This window comes from Gymnoscopelus microlampas, assembly GCF_963454915.1.
Source record: "Gymnoscopelus microlampas genome assembly, chromosome: 21".
Lineage (NCBI taxonomy): Eukaryota > Metazoa > Chordata > Actinopteri > Myctophiformes > Myctophidae > Gymnoscopelus > Gymnoscopelus microlampas.
Window position 1 is genome coordinate 28,327,224 of NC_139958.1, and position 23,303 is coordinate 28,350,526.

Below are 23,303 nucleotides of genomic sequence, written 5' to 3' on the forward strand. Positions count from 1 at the left end.
TTCAGCTATATAGCAACATATGTTTTTCAGAGAACCCTCTAGGATTTAGAACAGTGGTTTAGAACAGTGGTTCTCAAAAATAACAGATATACAAGCTCACAGCGCGTCACTTGTACATCTGCTATTTTAGAATTTCTTTATAAAAATCTTGAAAGTGTTTCAAATAATAATAATAAATATTATATCATTATATATTAATTTGAATAATTTTGATTTTTTTTAACACAGATCTTCTCTTCTGGGGGTCCCTGCCACAAAATATTTTCAGATGGGGGTCCGCGGCCAAATACATATCATTTTGGGGGTCCGCGGCGGAAGTTGGCACGAAAATGTTTGAGAACTACTGATTTAAAAGGCCTTTGTAGAATCGGCCTCATGGCTTAAGGAGGGCAACTCACTAGCCCCTACATGTTGATGGTAAGGTTATGGAGACTGTACACAGTTTTCTTGGGGGTGAACGTCACAGAAAATCTCTGTCTCTCCTTAGTGAAGAAGGTTCAACAACACCTGTTACTTCCTAAGAAGGCTATCAAAGAAATCTTATCTGTGAACATCCATCCTCTCCAGTTTCTACAGTACAGGTGTACCATACAGTCCATACTGACTTGCTGCAACACTGTTTGGCAGTGGTGTAAAGTAACACAATACATTTACTCAAGTTCTGTACAGTTTTGAGGTACTTTTATTTTACCAGAGTATTTCAAATTTTCTGTAATTTTACTTTTACTCCACTACATTTCAGAGGCAAATATTGTATTTTCACTTCACTACAATTATTTGAAAACTTTAGTTACAAGTTACTTTGTAGATTTTGATCATTACAAACATTACCCACTTCAGCCCTACAGTATATACATTTAGGCCATTTGAAAATAGGCGATCTACAAGCTGACACATTGTGAGCTTGTAGATCTGCTATTTTCAAAAGATTTTTACACATCTATGTATACAATTGGCAAGTGGCAAATGTGGCTGTGTGTCTGGGTCTCCAAAAAGTTAAGTTTCGCTTTCGGTTTGCATGTTGCAGTTAGGTTTCGGTTTGCGTGTCGCCAAATCATGTGCGAGAAACAATTCATGTCGACTCGTCGATATACAAGGAACAAAATAGGGGGGAAAAAACCTTGCTTCTCGATTATTCTTATAAGTCGAAAAAAAATATATATATATTTTTGGGGCTTTTCTGTCTTTATTGATAATACGCAGTAGAGAGAGAGACAGGAAACAGGGAGAGAGAGACGGGGAGTGACACGCAGCAAAGGTCGTCGGGCACGGGAATCGAACCTGTGACATGCTGTCAGGTTGCATTAGAGCCTATACAGTATGTGGTATGTGCCTTAACCTCTAGGCCAGCTGCTCCCTATAAGTCAATTATTGGTTCTAAATAGCGGTTTCGATATTGGCCAGCCCTACCCCAGGAGCACTATGCTTCATTCTTGCTTTTTGCATAACCTGCCAGGAAGACTTACAATAGACTTAAACTTGACTTGAACTTGACTTGATTGAAAATCTTGGATTTATTGTGAGGCACCCAGCAGCAGCACCTGCCGTGTTCTCATCTAACTCTGTCGCCACATCTGTCAGGAACTTACTTCCAGCAGGACTACTACTTAATGCAAACTGGAATCGTGGTGTGTGTGTGTGTGTGTGTGTGTGTGTGTGTGTGTGTCCGTGCGTGCGTGCGTGCGTGTGAATGCATGAAGAGTTGGAATGTGGTTTGACTTTCCTTAATGGTTTGCATAATTGTCGGAGCTATGAAGATTTTCCGGTCATTCCGGTTATGGCTACTTAATGTTTTACAATTGATGTGATACAGTATACCACTGAAAGCTCTCGTCCTTTCCGATTATGAAACAAGTACCAAATGTAAGGAGAAGCGATGAGTTGTTTTAAATTATATTAACTACTGTAGCTAGAAAATGATCTAAATGTTCACTATGTAAAGGCAGTCTTGTATGCAAGACACATACTGTAAAGTATATACTGTATAAATGCATACTGAACCTTACTGTATAAAGTGGCCACTAAACGTCTACCATATTTCTTTTTCTTTCTTTTTTTTCAGTTCAGTAACATTTTTGATTGCTACAGTTGTTTTCATCTAGCTTTGCAGCACTGAAATGCATAACCATGCATATTTAACCATGTAAGACTGACAGGGGAAAGACACATAAATGTTTTTCTAACGTGGGAATAAAAACTGTGTGGGAGGTTTCTCTTTCTTTCTGTGGATTCTTTCCACATTTTCTTCTCATTTGCACTCTAGAAGTCTGAATCTGTCGACATTGTCTTCCTTTCATTTATATATCACACATACTGCAAGAAACACAGGCCACGAACCTCAGCAAGCTTTGGCTGTTATCAAATGATTAGTATTTAGCTACGGGCTATCTGATTTATTTCGGTCTCCTTTTGACACTTACAACGTGTTTCCAGATGTGCATCTCTGCATCTACTGTAATCTCAAATACATTCTGGTGAGAAAAAAAAGAAGAAAAAAGACTGCTTAGATTGATAGTGGATTTGATAGATAAGCAAGGATGTGACTGAGTGACAGAAAGCCGAGCTTGAGGTTAGGGCTAAACCATCAATTACGAACTATTTGTTGGGGCTCCCGCTGGCCTAGCGGTCCAGGCGCATACCACTTACGCTGGTAATCCAGCTTTACAGCGTGTTGTAGGTTTGACTCCCGATTCTGACGACCTTTGCTGTGTCACCCCCCATCTCTCTCCCCATTTTCTGTCAGCCTACTTTCCTATCAATAAAGGCAGAAAAAGCCCCAAAACATATCTTTAAAAAATCTCTTTTAAAAAAATCCACTATTATCCACTATCAGCTTAAACACAGACATCATTTATCAACATTCAAATTGTCCTCAAAAACCCTGCACTTTATCTCACCTATCATATGAAAAAGAAAGACAATGGCATAAGCATGTGTTTTGAAAGTAAAGTACTGTATGTTTTACAAATGATGAAACAGCTGGCCAACATTATTAAATCCAACGCAAATCCTGTGTGTGTGTGTGTGTGTGTGTGTGTGTGCGTGCGTGCGTGCGTGCGTGCGTGTGTTAGTCTCGCGCCGAACTCGAGGACCGTCTGACAGATCGACTTCAAACTTGCCGTGTGTGTATCTGTATCACAGAGGAGACGGTAAAAAGACCCGCACACTGGTTTAAAGCTCCCCAAGATGTATTTTATTAATGGCGCCATTAATAAAATACACCGCTTTAAACCAGTGTGCGGATGTTTTAACCTTCACCTTGATTTTTGCCTGGCCTAAATACAGCACAGGTTCAAGATGTGCACACCACCTCCTCTGTGAACTGTATCACAGAGGGTGTATTGTTAAGTCAGTCAGACCAGCAGTTGTCCAGAAAGGAAAATCCATCTGTATCTGTGTATCCGTCTGGCCCACTCAGGAACGATGCAAGTCGGGAACAATTCAGAATGCTGCTGCATGCCCCACCCGGTTATGCAATACCCGTGGTACTGGTTTTACCCCGTTGTCAGAGTAGCCTAACCGTTGTACCTGTCTGTCTGTCTGTGCCCCTTTTATGCCTACGTCGACATCTGTGCTTGTCTGTCTGCCTCGTCCCTGGTTGTAGGAATCAGGGTTGCCAGATCTGCTCATTATAATTTCCCTGCAAGATTGGGCTGGTTTTCCTAGACCTGGTTGCTTGTTTCTCTCACAGAATCGGGCAACACTGGTAGGAATGCATCAGTGAGTGCTGACCCGAGGCACCTGGCTCGCTAGTTTGTTTTGTTTGTTTTGTACTAACGTTAGCTACTGCACCAAAGGCTGTACCTGGCGAACATGTTGGGGAATATGTTGGGCCAGTTTGTACCTGGGCTCTGGTGATTTTGTTGGACATTGCGAACACGCTCGGAGCAACGCCACGGAATCCATTGAACAATGGATGGCCCACGGCTCCTGTTTACACCCGGGAAAGAAGGGTTACAAGACTTTGTTTGTGCCATCTGCAGTGGATATTTTAAATAAGAAAATGCTTAAATAGCCCTACCTAATCCCTACAGCCCATGATCACTTTTGCTTTGCTATTGTATTTTATTTGATTGCATTTGTCTATTCTATGTATTACTTATGTTTTTATTGTTTGTATACTGGCTGCCTGTGTGCCAAAGGCTAATTTCTATTTTATGTTCAATTTGATGGACAATAAAGTTCTCCTTATCTTTAATCAGTATATGCCCGTATATGAGCATGTGCATATCAGTCGGATCGTCAGTTTTGGACAACCGGATCTCCATATATGCCTATGGGCATATCTGTCGGATCGGCAGTTCTGGACAGAAATATGCGTAATTTATAGTTATTAGTTAGATATCGTTGCTGTCGGGCAGAAACCTCCTATCGCCATGTTTTAACTCTTTGTGTTTGTTCGTAAATGAATGCCCGACTTGATCACACTACAGCGTCTCACATAAGCATCAAAAGTAGCAGATCAACAAGCTCGAAACGTGGCGCTGAGCAAAGCGTTTTGAGCTTGTAGATCTGCTACTTTTGCGATATTGAATTTGAATCCTGAAAAGCAACAGTTTTGGACAAAATACTAGTTTTTTTTCACCTGACAGACGATATATGGAGATATCTGTATCTGTCCGTCTGTGTGTCCCTTTTATGCATAATGCCAATATATGGAGATCCCTGATGTCAAGCACTAGGTACTGCACTAGGTAGAGGCATGTGTTCCCAAAGGGCATCGGCCTAGTTATAATACAATAAGAAAATTGAACCATGTGGATTGGCCGCCAGCGGCTTAACCCATTAAGACCGGTAAATGTTAGCTTAGGCTATTCAAAAATAGCAGATAAACAAGCTTGTAGATCTGCTATTTTTGTACATATGTTTTAAAGCGAACATTTGTAACTCAAATCTTTGCTTCTCAAATATGATGGGGGGGTCAGCGGCCAAATACGAATCATTTGGGGGGGGGGGGGGGGGGGGGGGCTTTGATATGAAAAGGTTTGAGAACCACTGATATTATAGCAACAAGTAAAAACAAAAAAAACTGTTAGGATTTAGAAGACATTTGTATAACCCCCAGAAGCAAATATTGGAGTTAAAAATGTTCGCTTTAAAAAACATATTCAAAGATATGCACAAACTTTCATGATTTTTCAAAAAATAGCAGATCTATATCTGCTATTTTTGAATAGCCAAATACATCTCATATGACACAGATGCGTTCCAGGATTGAACAGGCTAAACAGCATGCAAACGGCACTCACACCCTGATAATGAGTGCAAATGACAAGTAGCTCAACTGGGCTGTCGCCCGATAATGCTCGCTGAGCTCCACTCTACAGACATGAATGCCACTTACTGGGCTCTCCCTCTCCCTCTTTTGTAGTGCACCCTTATGCAATCATGTCCAGCCATGACTGTTCAGCTCACAGAGTCTGACAGTTCAGATCAGGTGAAATCCCATAGTCTTTGAGTGACGTCATTGCCTCCGAAGGCACTTATAACCCAGGTCCACTACAGTATTTTCAGTTTCACACCATTCATTTTATAAAACGCTCACATTGTGATACCGGGGGCGTCATTTTACTGTCTGGCGGTGTATAGCTTGCTGGATCATTGAATGGAAGGTAAAGTGAGGACAGTTACAGGCCTGAGATGTACAGGTAGCCTATATACAAAACCCACAATCCAAAATAATCACCCCTAAACTCTGAGACTGAGCATGGACCAAAAGATGAGCGCCGGCTGGCATCATTATCCATTCCCACTTTGAACTTAACCCTAGCCGGCTAATGGTTGATTTACAAGCAAAACAAGGTGAAACACTGTGAGAGTTTGAGTGAAAATACATCCATCCATTAGAACAGCGGTTTTCAACCTTTTTCATGCCAAGGACCCCTAAATTGATATACATTTGGCCGCGGACCCCCTATCTGAAAATGTTTTGTGCCAGGGACCCCCAGAAGCAAAGATTTGAGTTAAAAAAGGTTCGCTTTAAAAATATATATAATCAAAGATATGCACATATTTTCAAGATGTTTCTAAAATAACAGATCTACAAGCTCATAGCTCTATGAGCATGTTTATCTGCTATTTTTGAATAGCCAAAGCTAAGTGGTTAAAATGATTGCGATGCTATGTTAAGCAATTTCGCTGGGGACCCCCTGGTACCCCTCCCAAGGACCACTAGTGGTCCCCGGACCACTTGTTGAGAACCACTGCATTTGAATCTTGTTACCTCTCTGCAGCCCCACTGAGATGCCTGCTGTCCAGCGATGAAGCCCACCAACGCAGGATTAGAACTCGGGGTTGTGGCATCGTAGGTGACACTGATGGGACATTCAGCGTATGGCTGCGCTACTATCTCCCCAGAGAAGCCGTTTTCCCGCCAGAAAGCCTAGAGAGAAACGCATGAAATCGGTGCAGAGATTTCATCATACAGTGTGTACATTTCCACAGTCATCCTAGTAAACTTGCAATCTCTGGGTGGTTTTCTTTCTTTTTTTTTTTTTTTCAAGTATGCTAAGGTCAAAGCAGCTTAATATCACAAATTATTTCTATATGAAATGGGACACTATTTTGTGATTAAGGCAGGCACGCATGTGCATCAAATACAGTACAAATTCACTAGGATGGGGTGCCGAACAAAATGACCCTGATCATTTGCGAGAACTTTAAGCAGCAAATTAACATCATATTAATTAAATATTTATACATGTAAGATTAAATCACTTTTTTTTCTCCACTACAGCCCAATTGCTCATTGAGCATTCAGAATGTAGCAATAAATTATAAGCACATGCATAATTTTCATGATTTTGATTTTTCATGATTAATTTTCTGATGAAACAAAACAGCAGGATAGTATGATTGTGTAGGTCGCAAAGATCACCCACGCATGTTACATTTCTAAGCGACCTTAGAAAGTACTTGCTCATATATGCACTTCCTCCATACACCATCTATAGGGACAATTTATGGGAATTTCACATAATTGTCAAAATATTTTTTTTAACACATCGGGTGCCAGCATTTTTTCATAACAACTTACCGCGGGTGCCAGCATTCTCCCCATTGACTGCGCTTTGCTGTTTAACGTTTCCCCGTGCGTTACAAGCAAATCCACGCAAAAAAAAGCATCGATTCATGTTCTGCCATGAGCCTGGCTACAGGCTGGAACCATAACATTCCACTCGCGGGTTACAACGGGGGGGGGGATCGCGCATCGCGCATGACTGTTTTTCCCCACAGGAAACAGATTTGGAGATATAGGCGTTTCAAAGTAGGAAATAGACAGGAAACGGATGGGGGAAAAAAAAGTGTTTCCGGTGAGCGATCTGGCACTTCCTTCGCAGGATTACAATGGGTGCTCCCAGAGCTGCTCTAGCCCCTCCCGCGCGGAGAAAAACGAAAAAAACAAAAAGACTGAAATCACGGTTCAGACCGTGTTCGGCACCGAAGCTTCGGAACCGCCACTATGTAAACACACGGTTCAGACCGTGTTTGGCACCCGATGTGTTAATATGGGGTACTTCAAAAAATCTGATGTTTTAATTAATTATGTTTTAAACTACAAGTAAAAGTTGCTCGGCCAATATTTTACTCGAGTTACAGTACTTGAGTAATAAAATTATAAAGACTTAAGTATTCAAAAGTATGAGCAAAATAATTTAATTGTTCAGGTCAACCAGCAGGGATCACTACACAACGACAAGGACACCCCCCCCCCCCCCCCCCCCCCAACTGTCTTCCCACCTGTGAAGACTGCCAATTGTGCTCGTTGGAGTGGCAACGATTATAATAGGATCTCTATGGATGATGGCTTGTAGTACAAACAAACAGATCCACAATTATCATTTTTACATTACCATTGCTCTGCTGAGTATTGTATGGAGTAACAATAAGAAATTGTACAACACAGAGAAGCATATGAAGTTAAAAGGCCTAGCCTATAGCATAAGGTAATGGATTTTTATTTTCTCCCAGATTATGGCAGCCTATCGTCACAGATGGGGCTACCAATTCACATGTCACATGCTTCACAAAAGAAAGTAAATAGTGAGTCCTTTAATTAACAACTGTTTTATACAGGGGACAGTAAGTTGTTGACTGAGCACGCATGTGCTCTTTTACAGGGTTATGTCTTACTTTTATGCAGTCTCAAAACTTGAGCCAGGTGGTGCGTAGGTGGTACATCTAGCTATCAAAATAGTGTGATCCTGCCAAAATAATGAACCGTTCAACAATGTGATAATCATTGTTATATTGCACCACAGCAGCCAGATGGACAGATGATCACTTTATTTTTTTATAGCAGCAATAGACCTTTGAAACGCTGATATGAGTCATATTTCCATTATGTTCTGTTCTATTGGTCGGGATTACTGGCTTTAGCTTGACATCAATTTTAGACATGGAATACACTAGAGAACCATGACAGATGCCTGTAAAGGATAGCTGGTGTAAACGTTTCATTGTTGATAGATTGCATATTTACTCATTATATTCACTGGTGATGACTTGTATAAAATGTTATCAGTCTAGTTTCACTGTTGATGACCTGTACATACATGTTTATATTGTTTTGTATTCATGCATATGTTCACTAGTGATAAATTGTATATTATATTTATTGATATAATATATGTTAACTCAGTCAGACCATGTGCAGATAGATGTCTAGTGTCAGAAGTCTATGTAGGTATGAGAGTCCCTGTATCTCATACCTAAGAGTCAGGTCAGAGATCTGGGCATTGTCCTAGACTCAGATTAAAAACAATATTAACAATATATAAACAATATTGCAAGAGTCATGGGAATCATGTACAAGCAAGACATATAAACGCTTATACATGCCTTTGTTTCTGGACTGGATTACTGTAATGGTGTGCTCACAGGACCCTCAAAAAAAGCTATTCGACAACTCCAACTGATTCAGAACGCTGCTGCTAGAGTCCTTACAAAAACTAGAAAATATGACCATATTACACCAGTCCTAAAATCCTTAAACTGAATACCAGTCTCCCAGAGAATTGATTTTACATTGGTGTTATTTATCTACCGATCACTCTGTGGCTCGGGGCCCAGCTACATCTCAGAAATGCTGGTGCCATATCAAACCTCTAGGACCCTTAGGTCATCTGAGGCTGGCCTAATGGTTGTCCAGAGTTAAAACAAAACACGGAAAAGCAGCATTTTACTACCATGCGCCACAGACATGGAACGACCTCCTAGTGAAAAAAAAACATTATTTATTCCACACTGCCTACTATAGAACAGCTAGGTCTTGCCTGGGCTAAACATTTCTTTAGCTGAGCGGTGCTGTTTTAGATTTGAACTTTTTCTTAGTTGTTTTATCAAAAGGTCATAGTATTTGCGCTTTGATTTATGTTTTTTTTTTTTTATCATTTGGATTAGGGTTTAACTGGTGTGTTTGCCCTGTTGTATGAAAGGTTCTATCTAACAAAAGCTGCCTTACCCATTTTATTTCATTTTATTCCATATACTGTTACCTGTATCTATCCTGTGTTTCATGATTACTGCTGTGGCTAGTAGCCTGAATTTCCCCCAGGGATCAATAAAAGGTTTATGTTGTCTTATTCGGTTGCATAACAATGGACTGTATTGGCTTATTTGGCTCTACTGAATTTGAGCCTAAAGGTATACCCACTGTCATGTCTGCTAGGGTACTTCCCAGGACAGCATGATGAGGACCACTGATGTATTACAAATGACTCATAAAGTAGTTATTTGACCTGCATGCAAATGTTACGTCTCATCAGCAGGCAACTAATACTGCTTCAGGTGAGGTAATATGAAGTGACTCTAATATAGGTTATGCAGTACAGAGACAAGGTTGATTAATCTCAATGTGGGGCCTGTGGACCCCTAGGGGGTTCCAGGAGGTCCCCGGCAAAACTTTGATCAGAGTTTCTCTGTTGACTCTATACCTACAGTAAGGGGATTCTGGAACAAATGACATAGTATCGGACCAACTCATGCCTAACAATAAAGATTTTCTTAGATTGGGGTTCCAGTGATGGAAAGATAATTAAACGGTATTCCGTGGCCCTAATGCAAATAAGATTGGAGGTCCTGTAAATTCAAAAGGTTGAGAATCACCGATAAAGAGGAGACAAGGATGAGAAACATATCTGTGCTTTGCCTGCAAGTAGGGAACAAATTGATTACATTTTTTTTTAGGTTTATACTGCCTATACTGAACAACCATGAGGGGTCAGAGCAACTGAGCTTCTGCTAACTAAATGAAGTGGGAAACCATAAATATTGCAGGCTATTCCATTTGTGTCAAAACACGCTTTATGAATGCTGAAGGCCACAGTGTTAGTTCACACTCGCTCGATTATGTTCTGAATTATGCAACGTTTCGATACACAAACTGAATGCTTTGAAACCGCAAACAAACTGAGACCTCTTGCAGTACCTTTCGGAGTTTCTGAACTTTAAAATTTAACAATGTATGGGTCTTTTGAAGTCGATGAGGCTACTGCGGAAGGCAGAAGCTGAAACATTTAGCTGCGCACACAATGGGCATCATGTTGTTTAAAAAGATGCATTTAGAAGAGCGAGAGAGATGCACATTTTTCCTGAGTGCAAATCATATCATTTCATTGGTGATTCTTCACTATGGAGTGATCCAGCACAGGGTTGAACTAAAAGAGAATTTTATGGGTGAGCAGTGCACATTGCTTCGTAAACAGTGTTTTCTTTTGAAGTGCGACATGCCGCATGGCACTACACAGTAGTCTATTAAGAGTACAATCACACAGTAGAAATGGACAGAGAGTAACCTCTAAGGCTGTCGATCAGACGGTCGGCTGGTCTATCCGGACATCCAACCAACCACCACTTTAATCCCAAACAACATGGGACCTTCATGCTCCCCGGTGGATGAATCCCACTGATTTTGGTCACACCATGACCTTTCCTCCTCTAGCACCATCCTTAGGCCAAAAGGTACTTGTAAGCAGGTGAGGTGGCAGTGCCGCTCTGAGGATTATGCGATTGGCGGCAAAGCAGGGCGATAAGAGCATCAAAAAAGCAGAGAATGTCTCAACAAAGGTAAAGGATAAGTGACTTCTGCTGGGCGGCAGCCAATCAGATTGTTGAATGTGATGCAGCAACCCTTTCAACAGTGACACTCACTTGAGATCAGTATTGAAGAAGCGCATCCCTGCAGTGTCGAAACCTGCTTTGCATGAGTCATGACACATTTCTGTATTTGTAAGGCTAATGTAGGTCCTACAACGAAAAAAAATACGCTATTTGTTTGAGACTCCTGCTGGGTTTAAATATTTAAACGTACTGTGCTTTTTAGTGACCTATACCACTAGAGGCAAACTGTTGGTGGTGATGGACATTCTCTTCACTTACATGTACCGTATCTGTATAAATAATAAATACTAATATTAAATATTAATAATAATAATACTACCAAAGCCTGGGAACAAGAAATGGATGGTCACAGACCTCAGTCACAGATGACTGGTTGGAGCATGCAGTGGAATGAACATGAAATGACAAAGTCAAAGCTTTTTTAGTCTCACACCAGTGGTTCTCAAAGTGGAGCTTGGGGACCCCCAGGGGTCCTCGAGGGGGTTCCAGGGGGTCCCCAGCTAAATTATTCACTCAGAGTGTACAAATGGAACCAAATGGACAGGTCCATCTGGAGTTGGAGCGCTATGGGGGTCCGTCACAGACCCCGTCCATGGCCTAATGCATAGTAAACAGTGCCATCGGAGGCTGCCAGGCATTAGCAAAGCCGGATCACCCAATGAAGTATGTTTAATCAGCGGCGGGACTTATTGGGAAGGGAGAGCATTTCAACCCGCATTTTATGCCCAATGTGAACCGGGAAAAGAATGTGTACAGCACAGACCAAGAGAAAGATGAGGTAGTGAGCGCATGCGTGCGTGCGTGCGTGCGTGAGAGAGAGAGAGAGAGAGAGAGAGCGAGAGAGCGAGAGTGAAAGAGAGAGTGAAGGGGGTAGAGTCTTGCAGGTACTTATGCAATTATGTTCTGGAACACACTCACTTCTGGCAAAGGAACCTCTCAACTATGACAGACGTCCTCTTAATAATTTAGTAATGGTTGATATACTGTAGCTCCACATGTGTTGTGCCCATATATGATCTGGGTTGAACATGACACACCAGAAACTAATACAGACAAAGATATACTGTCTACTGGCAGTGGGAAAGAAGTCTGTTAACTCTTTGCGTACGCAGGGTAATGTCAAAGACATGGTGTCAACGCAGGAGTAACAAAACTCTCTTGTAAAACACCGCCCACTACAGGGGTGTGTTCAACAACCTAAAGACCTATATATCCATTACAGAGTCAGTCACCTTTTAGCAAGGGGTATAAATGATATTTTTTCATGTAATCGCCCCGCATGGTAGACTTATTACCTCTCACACAGGTGCGGAACAGTGCCATCGGCTGATTGTCAGCTGTAGTCTGTGCAGTACGTACGTTTGGAGCAACTTTTTAAACATGACACGTCACCTGACGTCACCCACTCGGATCTTCCGATCTGATACCGCCTATTATATACATACGTACATGTATGAACAAACTATTGTGAGGCTGTAAATCTGGACATCCGGGTCTTTGTGACCTGTATAACTGAGGCGACTGATTAACGACTCTCTTGGGGTACACTTTCACAGCAGCCTCCAAGGTCAGTGGGTTGGCAGCTTGCCTTCAATCTGTGCATCACTATTAACACTGTTGACTCTCTCGACTACTGAGACCTGACCCTGTGTTGGGGGTAACGGCGTTACTTGTAACGAAATACTTTTCGTTCGTTTTGCAATTAGAGTAGCTACTCGGTTACTTAGTTACCTTTTCCAAAACAACGGCGTTACTTCGTTACATTTAAGACCTATATTTCCCTGTTCTTTCTGTTGCCACAAAGGAAAAGGAAAATCCGTCCGACGCGTTTGCGCTGTTTCCTGATGGAATGGACAAACTTGTCTCTGTCAACGGAGACTTGCACGGATGTTACACGAAAATCGCTGACCGGTGCCTTGCAGACTGTGGCGATTGCGTAATCAATAATTACGTAATTCAATGGGTCACCGCTTTTCGCGTGACACACGGCTGGCGGTATTACTGGTCTTGTTTAGATTAATTTGTTCCACGTGTGCGACATGGCAGAGATTGAGAGAAGACGGAGAGGTTGCCCATTAGTAGGTTACGGTCGTGGAAGTATTCACACTATTTTTTGATTTATTGGTGAAAGGAGGAGAACATCAATGCAAATTAGCCATGGGGACGCCCAGCACAGCTCCACAACACTGGTGGTCACTCCGGTAGGCTGCACTCTTGATTTTATGTTTACCAAACTTCCTCGCAGGTGGGCTTAATCGTCGGAAATGCAAAAAAAAAAAGCTACTTTTCTCAGAAGGTAATCCTGTAACGCAAAACGAGAGCGAGAGAGAGAGAGAGAGAGAGAGAGAGAGAGAGAGAGAGAGAGAGAGAGAGAGAGAGAGAGAGAGAGAGAATGAATTTCACCCACGCAATAACTCGGCCATTGCTGGGTACCGAAGCCTGAACACGCTGATCGATGCATCGCAAAGCGACACATTATCAGCGCAATAACCCCGACAAATTTGCTGGGCAAGCGATTTTGTGCTTGTGTCAATTTACCTTGGATGTGTGCTGCATGCCTGCATAGCCATTTAAGGAATGGGCCAGACTGAAAGGCTAAGCCAAGGTTAACCGATGATGGCTTCTCAGCCATAATCTCTACATTTCTGGATAGGAAAACATTCATGACAATGGCAGCATTTTGGCAGCTCTAGTCCAGCCTTATTTCAACAGTGTCTGCTACTCATGGTGCAAGAATTTCACAAAGTACCTGAAAACTGAAATGGTACATAAGATTCTGCATGTTGCTCTCCTTCAGCCAGTACATGCAAGTACTGTATACCGGTTACTCCCCAGTCCCCACTTTCAGAAGTCAGAAATCATCATGTAAATGAGACAGCTGGTTCCTTGTTCCTCAAATCCTCATCACTCTTAAGGGGATTAAGAGAAAACAGGATAAACACAGCTAGATTTATGCTGAAGAAACTAGGATACTTGGCAAAACAAATACATATCTAATATGTAAATACATTTATAAAATAACACACATGCAATAGTAATTCACAGAATTCAGGCTGCTAGATAGATAGCATAAAATAACTCCTGTTTGCATAATTACCCGTTTGCATAATTGCTCAAATCTCATCACCATTTTATATACAAATATGTTATATTTGTATATGGCCTAAAGACATGATTCTGTCTGCCTACTGCCACATTATCCATACACATATTGATTACACAATTATTTCCGCCCATGTGTCAAATATGCTAATTATCTAATTAAATATGCACAATACAAAAATGTACATTGCAGAAATGGATTCTACAGGGAAAAGTTTGGTACACCCTTTTATCAAATTGTTATAGGGTTTGCCCTGTCTATGAATACCACCATCCTGGATTCTTAAATGTTTTGTTTGTTGTTGTTTTTTTTAAAGTGTGCATATGTTTGGAAAACCCTTTCTAAACAAGTCTCTCATATGAGACTTACTTCACACACATCCATGTGTAGTGAAGAACCAGACAGAAATAGATACGTGTCCTTGTATGCTCAGGTCAAATACTTGTTGGAGGAAAACACTTAACTGTCTCTTGTTGGCAATAATCACCGTATAATTATCACCAGCTTGCTACAGACGTGGGTGCTAAACTGCCTATACTGTAGGCAGGCAGACCGAGACGAACAAAACAGCAGAGATAGAGTGAGGCTGCGTGCACAAATATTACAATTTAATGGATTCAGGCAGACATCAAGCTCTCACTCTACTTTTGAAAAAGGAGGAATTACAAACTGAGCTGTGGCAGCAAGGACGAATATGACTGGCAAAAGTCGTGTTTGGAATGAGACCAAATGCATGTAAAAAACATGAATATTATGACATTTCTGGATGAGTGTAAATTGTACAATGGTAACATTGAAAACGGTGTCCGAAGTACCTGACTAGTGCCTACCACCGCAAAGGGGGTTCTAGGGGTTCGATTCCACAGTGGTGCATCCGGCTTTGTCGAGCGTCTACTCTATACACGAATCCACGGAGCACTGCCCTGCGCGCAGCCATTGCTGCGGTGTCAGCGCTCCGCGGACGCGACACCGCAGCAATGGCCGCCTACAGGCAGCTACAGGCAGCGCGTCTGTGGATTCGTCTATACGAACACAATTGGGGGAAGACGGGCAGGGAGGGTGATATTTGTCACTGCACATACTCCTACGGGTTGGGGTGGCACCTGTCAACAGGGAGTGTAAGGCGGAGGCGCAGGACAGAGGCCCTACGTCCTCGTGGAGTTGCGTCGCGTTGTGAGCTTGTGGCTTGGCTATTTTTGGAGAAGAGATTTGGTGTAGAGGGAAAGGCGGGGGGGGGGGGGGTGGGGGGGGTGTAGAGCCCTGGGGGACCCTGGTCAACAATGTATATGATAACCAGAGTACTCACAGTAGCCTGGTGTCTTTTGTGCATGTAAACATACTGAATACCTCAATAGCTACTTCATTCATGGATATTCACAGCCATGGTATGATTAAGAAGAAGTAAAAGGTCAAAGGTGTCCAATAATTATAACAGGCCATTTGCATTGGCCATGCGAGACTTCTCACCAGAATTTGAAAGAATGGACTCTAATTTATCTTAAATTTAATTTATTCAAGAGGAACAAATATGGCTCTAACAAAGCTCATTAGGCAAGACAACAGGAGAATACTCAATAATGACGCATCATTAAAATTGAAGTAACTATGAAGTATGTCCTAACAGTAGCTGAACTTTTATATTGTGTTTTAAGAATGCATAACATTTTTGTGAAGAAGGCCGATGCACACCTCAAAAGGTTGGAGACAGGTGCTTAAAAAATGCATAATTCAAAAGGAGATCTCTGATGGTGAAATCAAAGAAAAGGATCCGCACAGTGTCAGAAACTTGCAAAAAAAATGTGCTCTTTATTTCGACGTTTTAGTCATTAGACCTTCATCAGGATAGATTTTGATTGTCTGTCCTGATGAAGGTCTTACGTTTTTTTGCAAGTTTCTGACAGTGTGCGGGTCCTTTTATTTGATTTCACCATCAGAGGTCTCCTTTTGAAGAATGCATGAAATAAAATGTTAAGTAAACCAGTTTCAATCTGATCCCCCTTTTTTGGGGGCATGTCATTATAGACAAATATTTGCAAATATTATCACAACAATATCACAACGCATCGCATGAGCTTGTAGAACCACATTATAGCCAACGGCACGTAGTACAATGAAGTATGAAATAGGTCTCATTAGGTATTATGAATAAGATTGTTAAAGTACTCCACTTGTATGTGGAGTGACTGCAGTCTACAGCATTATTTGTGTTTTTAGCCATTATAAAATATTTTTTTCTTATCCAGGTTTTGACAATGATGGATAATGGCTATAGACAAAAATGTGAAAGAAAAAAGAAAAGAAAAAAACACAAAACAACAAAATGCTGAAATCAGAGTTACAGATGCATTAAATAACTCCATATTCTGGACTGATAGTCAGTCTGTTGTAAAATAGCTCACACAATTCAACCACTTACAAACCTAAACTGTTTTGAAAGGGCATGCAAACAGGAAAATCGTCTCATGAGGTTTTTCTGCTCTGCTAAAAGGGGGCATGTGCGGGAGTATCCACCGTGTGCTGAGACTGGCCATATTTGTTTATGCACTCGATGAACCACTGGACTTGATTTCACTCAGGAGGTCAGAGGAACAGTGGCAAATTGAAACCATGGGTTCCAATTCACTGTCACTGGATGACCCGAGAAGTAAAGGAAAATAAACAAGACTAACACCAATGAACTCATCTGCAATGCCTCAGGCCGGATGAAACTGTTGCCTGGTATCTGAAAATGACTTGCAAGGACTTGCAACGAATTACAGCTTAGCTTCAAGCCTTCAAAAATGTTCCTAAAACTATAAACAAAACTATAAATAACAGACAGTCTTGCCTAAAGATCATCATCCATCAACTGGAACAACCATCCAAGCTATTCCCTATTAATTCCTTAGACACAAACTTCCCCAATCTGCCTTGTCCTTTAAAAAGGATCACAGAGGGTTTCAGGTATCTGGGGTTATTTATCACTAAATCATTCATGGAAAAACCTTCCTCTATTAGATAACTGCAAATTAGATCTGATGAGATGGCCCTCTCTCCCCTGGCCTGTTACAATGTCAGATCCATCCTACACTGAGACTGTTATACTGATAAAGATACTAAATTATATATATATTTTAAGCGATGCCCGTACCAGGTGCAAACAACTTACAGCTGAGCATATTCATATATTCTGCACCTGTATGCTCAACAACAACTAAAGCCTGAGTTATACTTAGTTGTGCGTGGGTGTCACGCACCGAAAATATCTACAAGCTCACAACACATGCTGCGATGCATAATGCGTTGTTGTGCTGCAACGTTTTGTGAGCTTGTAGATCGGCTATTTTCGGTGTGTGACACTGACACGCAACCAGGTATGAATCAGACATAAAGCTGAGCTAGTCAAGCAATTAATTCAACGTAATTTTACAGACCAAAACAGAGCAGACCTTTCACTCGAGCCAAAATATGTTCAATATTAACGAATACTGTAGTGCAAATATCTGGATTAGCTAAAATTGCATTGTAATACGTATTTTAATGGCACCTGTCCTCTCTTCTTCTGTCCTCTCAAGTGCAGCAACCCAAATATTTAAAAAACACGTTTCTGAAGACTGACCACAACAACCAGATACAGGATTATATGTTTTCTGATACGTGTGGCTGCCCATCAACTCTGCTGATAGTAAAGTAGGTGAGCCGTGTCTCTCCGATGTTCCACCATGTTTGTGGCATTGGATTCTTTTAGTCCATTTCAAGTAAAAGAGAGGGAAACCTCATTCAAAGACAAAAAGTCCTTTTCTCCTGTATGCCCAATAGGGCTGTGCATTTGGTGATCGCCCCCTCACAATGGATACAGACCCTTACAGACCCCTTCATGCAATAAGACAAGGTTTATGTAGACTCGAGGGCAAGTCATAATGGTAAGATCTGGAATAAATTGGGTTGGGCAGAGCAGGAACTAAGAAATGCACGCGTTAACCCGAAACACCCTGTTGGAGAAATGGTGTGCAGTATGGCTTCAGTCCCTCAGCATTTTGTGGGGGAGTTGGTAAAGGCTAACAGGAAGTGTCACAGGTGCTGCACTCTGTTCTTCGCCAGCAAACCCTCGATGATCTGGTAGCACCGCCAAACCACCAGCTCTCATTAATAAATAAAAGATTACACCCTCCTCCTTCCCGGAGAATTTCTCATGTCACATGACTACTTACTACTCTGGAAAAAAATGCATCAGAATACCATGACATTGTGTCTATTGGATATTGAAAAGTACTAGAAACAAAACCTGATTCCTAGGAACTAATTTATCAGGTGTCAAACAAAGACCAGTCTCATTGAAAGAACAAAAACACAACTATGTCTTCTGTTAGAACCAACCGACTCGATATATATATGATATATTGATGATATATTACATGCATGATATATACAGCACACATATTTCTAAGCACAGAATGCATCCAATCCTCTTACGTCATACTCGGTGGTGGGAAACGCCACCCCGACAGCGAGTGTGAAGAAAGGGCAGAATGGCCGCCATATGAATATGGTCAATAAAGGCAGCAGGATGGCACCCCAGACGGTTCAGATAAAAGCACCACATGACCAAGCAGTCTGGAAGCAGAAAGCAGCCTGTTATGCTGTTCCCACCTCAGTTTCCACCTTTGTAGCAAGGATTATACATGGACATACAGGATGGACCGTATAAGGATATACAGTATAAGTAAATGACTCTTACATCAGTAACCTTTTTTTAAGTTTGTCCCCCACTCTTTTAACCTACTTTCTAAATAAACTGTTTCTATTGCACCATAATTTTTCTCTCATGTGTTTTTTTGCTTTAACTGTTTTTCTGGTATCTCATACAGCACATAAAATGTGCTGTATGAGATACTCATAGATCTGTACTGTAGTCTTTTACGATAATTTAAAATTCAGGATTCAGATTAAATCATGTTTAATCTTTTAGGTTGCAGGGTTGCACTTATCAATCAAAGTTATAGCACGTTTCATACATCAAGTGCAGTTCAATATACTTAACAAAATAGGATTAAAATAATTATTGGATCATTGGATCATCAAGATTCCAAGCACTTAAGGGCTTTTCCTTTAGAGGTAAAGAACATTCTTAGCAATGAATTATGATCTCTCTCGCACTGTGTATATTTGTTTCTGTGCTCATCTTTCATTACTTACGGTTTGATATGTGACAATGAACTTGATCAGGTGACCCACTGGCATGTTCTGGGTAAGACATTCCCTTTGCTTGGGCAGGGCTGGCTCGTACTGGATCTTGGCTGAAAGACAAGAGCACAAAGACAAACAATGACACATTGCTTGATGGCTTTATTGTACTGGTTGTCAATGTGGTGTCCGGGGACTCCATGGGGTCCTTGAGGGGTTTCCAGGGGGTCCCCATTGAAATGATTGACTTTACGGGTCAGTAATTCCCAGAATGCACACGTTTGTATACTCTCAGAGTTACATAAACACTGAGGGTTTTGCAGTGTAGATTGAGGTTCCAGAGATAAAACATTGTATCAAATGGGGATCTGTGGCAGTGGCCCAATGCATATCAAACTGGGGGTTCTTGAAACTAAAAAGGTTGAGAATCACTGCTTTATTGGTCATATATCTTTCTCGGTTTCTCATGGATAGCAAGGTAGCAAGGAAGAAAAGATCTGCAATGTATTAACCTCACCAGAGAGAGAGAGAGAGAGAGAGAGAGAGAGAGAGAGAGAGAGAGAGAGGGTCTAAAGATGAATGATAGAGCATGTAGGGTGTGTGTTTTAGAGACAGGGAGAGAGAGAAAAAAAGAGAGAAAGAAATAAAAAAAAAGGGGAGCCACAGGAGTGAAGACAGATAACATATCACTTTGGTTAATCCCTCTATTGATCAGGGATTTACTTTGCTTTACTTTGGAATCATCGACAAGCACTCAGGTAAATTGGATTCAATGCCCCAGTGACCACTTCTTGGAGAAAATGGCCTGGCTGAGAAATCCCACTGACTTAACACTGCCGTGACCGTCGGTGTGCTTCAAAGCCCTAATTGCAGTATTTACATTTACGAAGGTCCCACATGTTTCTCCCCCTGTTAAGGAGAGATCGAATCACTTCATCAGTATTGTCAGAGGTAGTGCTTTGAATGTATGTCACACTCACAAAGACAGACTGTTTCAAAGCTCGTCCTGGCAAGTGAAGTGATGTCTGGCCCAGAGCCAGGCTTTTAACAAATGAGCCAGCAGAAGATGTGAAACATCATTTGGGAACTGTCAAGCGCCTGTCGGCAACTTAAAAATAATATCTTTTATGCTAAATAAAATTGATGAGCTAAAAGCAGTTAAACTGAAAAACAGTGACATGATAAGTAGACCAAACCTAATTTGACATGGTCACTAAGACGTTCAAATGACAGCACTGTACATATGATGCAAGACCTGTCTAAGGGTGTCATATCCATAATGTTGCGGTTGTGTGTCGGTATAACACATTGGCAAGTGTAACTGATAGCAGGAAATTCCTTCTACCGCATTATATGTCAAGTCAGGCTAGTATTAGATTGGTGACAGCTAAATGAGATGTTTCAGGCATGTAGTTGTTTTTGACAGCACAAGTATTCTACACTGACAAGTGACAACGTAATGCCATCCAAAATTGTATACACAGGTCTCCTGTCCTAATGCTGCAGGCCTAATGCTATACTCTCTGCATCAAATTCCATTCCAATGGACTGCTGGATTTGTGAACTCGACTGTGGCATAATTGTGAAATTAGCCACCAGTCAAATCAGTGCAGTTGCAATAAAATGTCTGCCATCCTAATTGACAGTGCAGTTTTAATTAGCCTAATTTTCATAGGGTTGTTATGGCAGGCTCTGTGGCAATGAGACACTTAATGAGGTGGCTCTATTTGGAAGTAAAATGAAAATTGTTGATTTGAGGCAACAACACAATTTAAAATAGGCATTGCATAAATCATTTGTTGAGATATCATAAAACACCAAGCAGATTACTGTGAGACCATTGGATATGTCTACAGAATCAATGGCTTTCAAGTTTTAACCACCACGGCTCTATACTAGGTATGCTCCTTTTTCACCTCTACACCAAATCTCTTCGGTGAAAATAGCCAAACTACAAGCTCACAACTGAGATAGATTAAGCCGAATGTTTGCCCCATAATAGGGAATATGACGGTTAAAAAAGAAAAAAACTAAAGTCAGTTCCAAAAGCTATATGGCAGAGTTGTTATGCTATTGTAGGAGTGCGAGATGAGAAAGGACGGAGATTCATATTCGCCTTTGAACAGCCAAAGTTGCATTCGGTTTTATTTTGCAGACAAAAAAATCACATAAAAATCTCAGTCGCAGAGAGAAATATGTCAACACCTTGCAAAGGTATGTATAAAGACTTAAAGGGAAACTACCAATGGTAGGTAGGGAGTACAAAATGAACATGGATGAGATCACCGTGGCGTGAATCATAACAGTTTAAACTTGTCAACTGTCCCTCTGCGTGAATATCCACCACACACGTCCCCCCAAAATTCACAAGAACTGGGCCAGTGAAACCCGAATGACCCGCCCCAAAACTATTCCGGGGCTCTTGGGCAGGCAGAGGGTGACGGGGTGGGAGGGTGACAGGAGGTTGCTGATGTAACTTTGCTGATGGTGGGCAGCCAGGCACCGAGCGGCAGGGTTCACAGGGGCCTGGGTCTGTTCCGAGGTTGTCCTACCCGGGGGGAGGCTGCAGCGTGGTGCTGGAGCCAAGTATAGATATTTTTGAAATCGGGCTTAACTGGTTAATTCATAATGTATTTTTGTACGTTTGGCTTCCGAAAACACAAAATGTCTCTTTTGGGGGCCTGCGCTGAAAAAGTTTGGGAACACGTACTGAGTTGTTTCAGTTGACTGGGGTTCATGAGCCATAAATTCTTATGACTGTGTTTCCCAAAAGCAGTGCTCTCTCAGTACACTTTCGTGTTTCAATCTGCCTTTTTTTTTTAACCCATTAAGACCGGGAAAGCAGCTGTCATTTTAGATTTTAACCACTTTAACCATTATTTTATACTTTGGCTATTCAAAAATAGCAGATATACAAGCTCATAGTGCGGCACCGAGAGCCGCGCTATAAGCTTGTAGATCTGCTACAATTTGTAGGTGTGCAAATCTTTGAATATATATATATTTTTAAGCAAACATTTTTAACTCAAATCTTTGCTTCTGGGAATTCTACAAATGTCTTCTATATCCTAACAGTTTAAAAAAATGCTATAATATCAGAGTTCTCAAACATTTTTCATGTCAAGGACCACCCAACATGATAGGTATTTTTCGAGGACCCCCCCTCCCCCCGCCCCATCTCAAACTATTTTGTTCAAAGGACAAAGCAAAGATTTGAGTTAAGAAATTATATATATTAAAAGATTTGCACACATTTTCACGATTTTCTTTTCAACAATAGCAGATCTACAAGCTCATAGTGCGACACTCGGTGCCGTGCTATGAGCTTGTATATATGCTATTTTTGAATAGCCAAAGAAATCTAAAAATGATACAGATTCTTTCCCGGTCTAAATGGGTTAAAACTGTAGTTGAGCTTCATCCTCTCTTTTTTACCCCATTCATACTTGTGAATATCTTTCTCTACACTGGATAACTCTCACTCTCTTGGCGTCTCAATTTCCTCCATGGCAGTGACCTATGTGGCAGATACATCTACTGCAGCCTCCGGGCTAGTGGGTGAGAATTTTTCATTACTTTCTCATTCTGTACTCATGACACACTGTAGAGCACGGGCTACTTTCAAGGTCTTTCAGTGATCAAGGGATAGGGAAAGTGAAAAATGACAGGCCTACCAAGTGCAGCAGGCTGGCTAACAATGTCGCAGTCATTCATCCCTTTTTGAGTGGAAAGCCCGAAGAAGCATTTAGAAACTATTTTAATTAGGGGTTTGCACCGATATATCAGCCACATATCGGTATCGGTTCAGCACAGCTGAGGTGTGTGTGCAGCTGACGCTCGTTGACACTCGCTAATGTTACTTGCATCAAGGCAATTATGTTGTGTTTCTGCAGATTCTGAACAGTTATTTATCATA

The 23,303-nt window shown here is 41.3% G+C and overlaps 1 protein-coding gene across 1 annotated transcript in view; it reads right to left on the reverse strand.

Annotated features, from left to right (window-relative positions):
* The window catches only part of LOC311037419 (putative flavin-containing monoamine oxidase A), an 89,470-nt gene that overhangs the window by 21,446 nt on the left and 44,721 nt on the right, over positions 1 to 23,303 (reverse strand). The window contains exons 9-10 of the mRNA XM_084046574.1: positions 19,400 to 19,500; positions 6,224 to 6,382 (exon numbers count right to left, since the gene is read on the reverse strand). Coding sequence (XP_083902700.1) covers positions 6,224 to 6,382; positions 19,400 to 19,500 — 260 coding nt within the window. The remainder of the gene's footprint in view (positions 1 to 6,223; positions 6,383 to 19,399; positions 19,501 to 23,303) is intronic.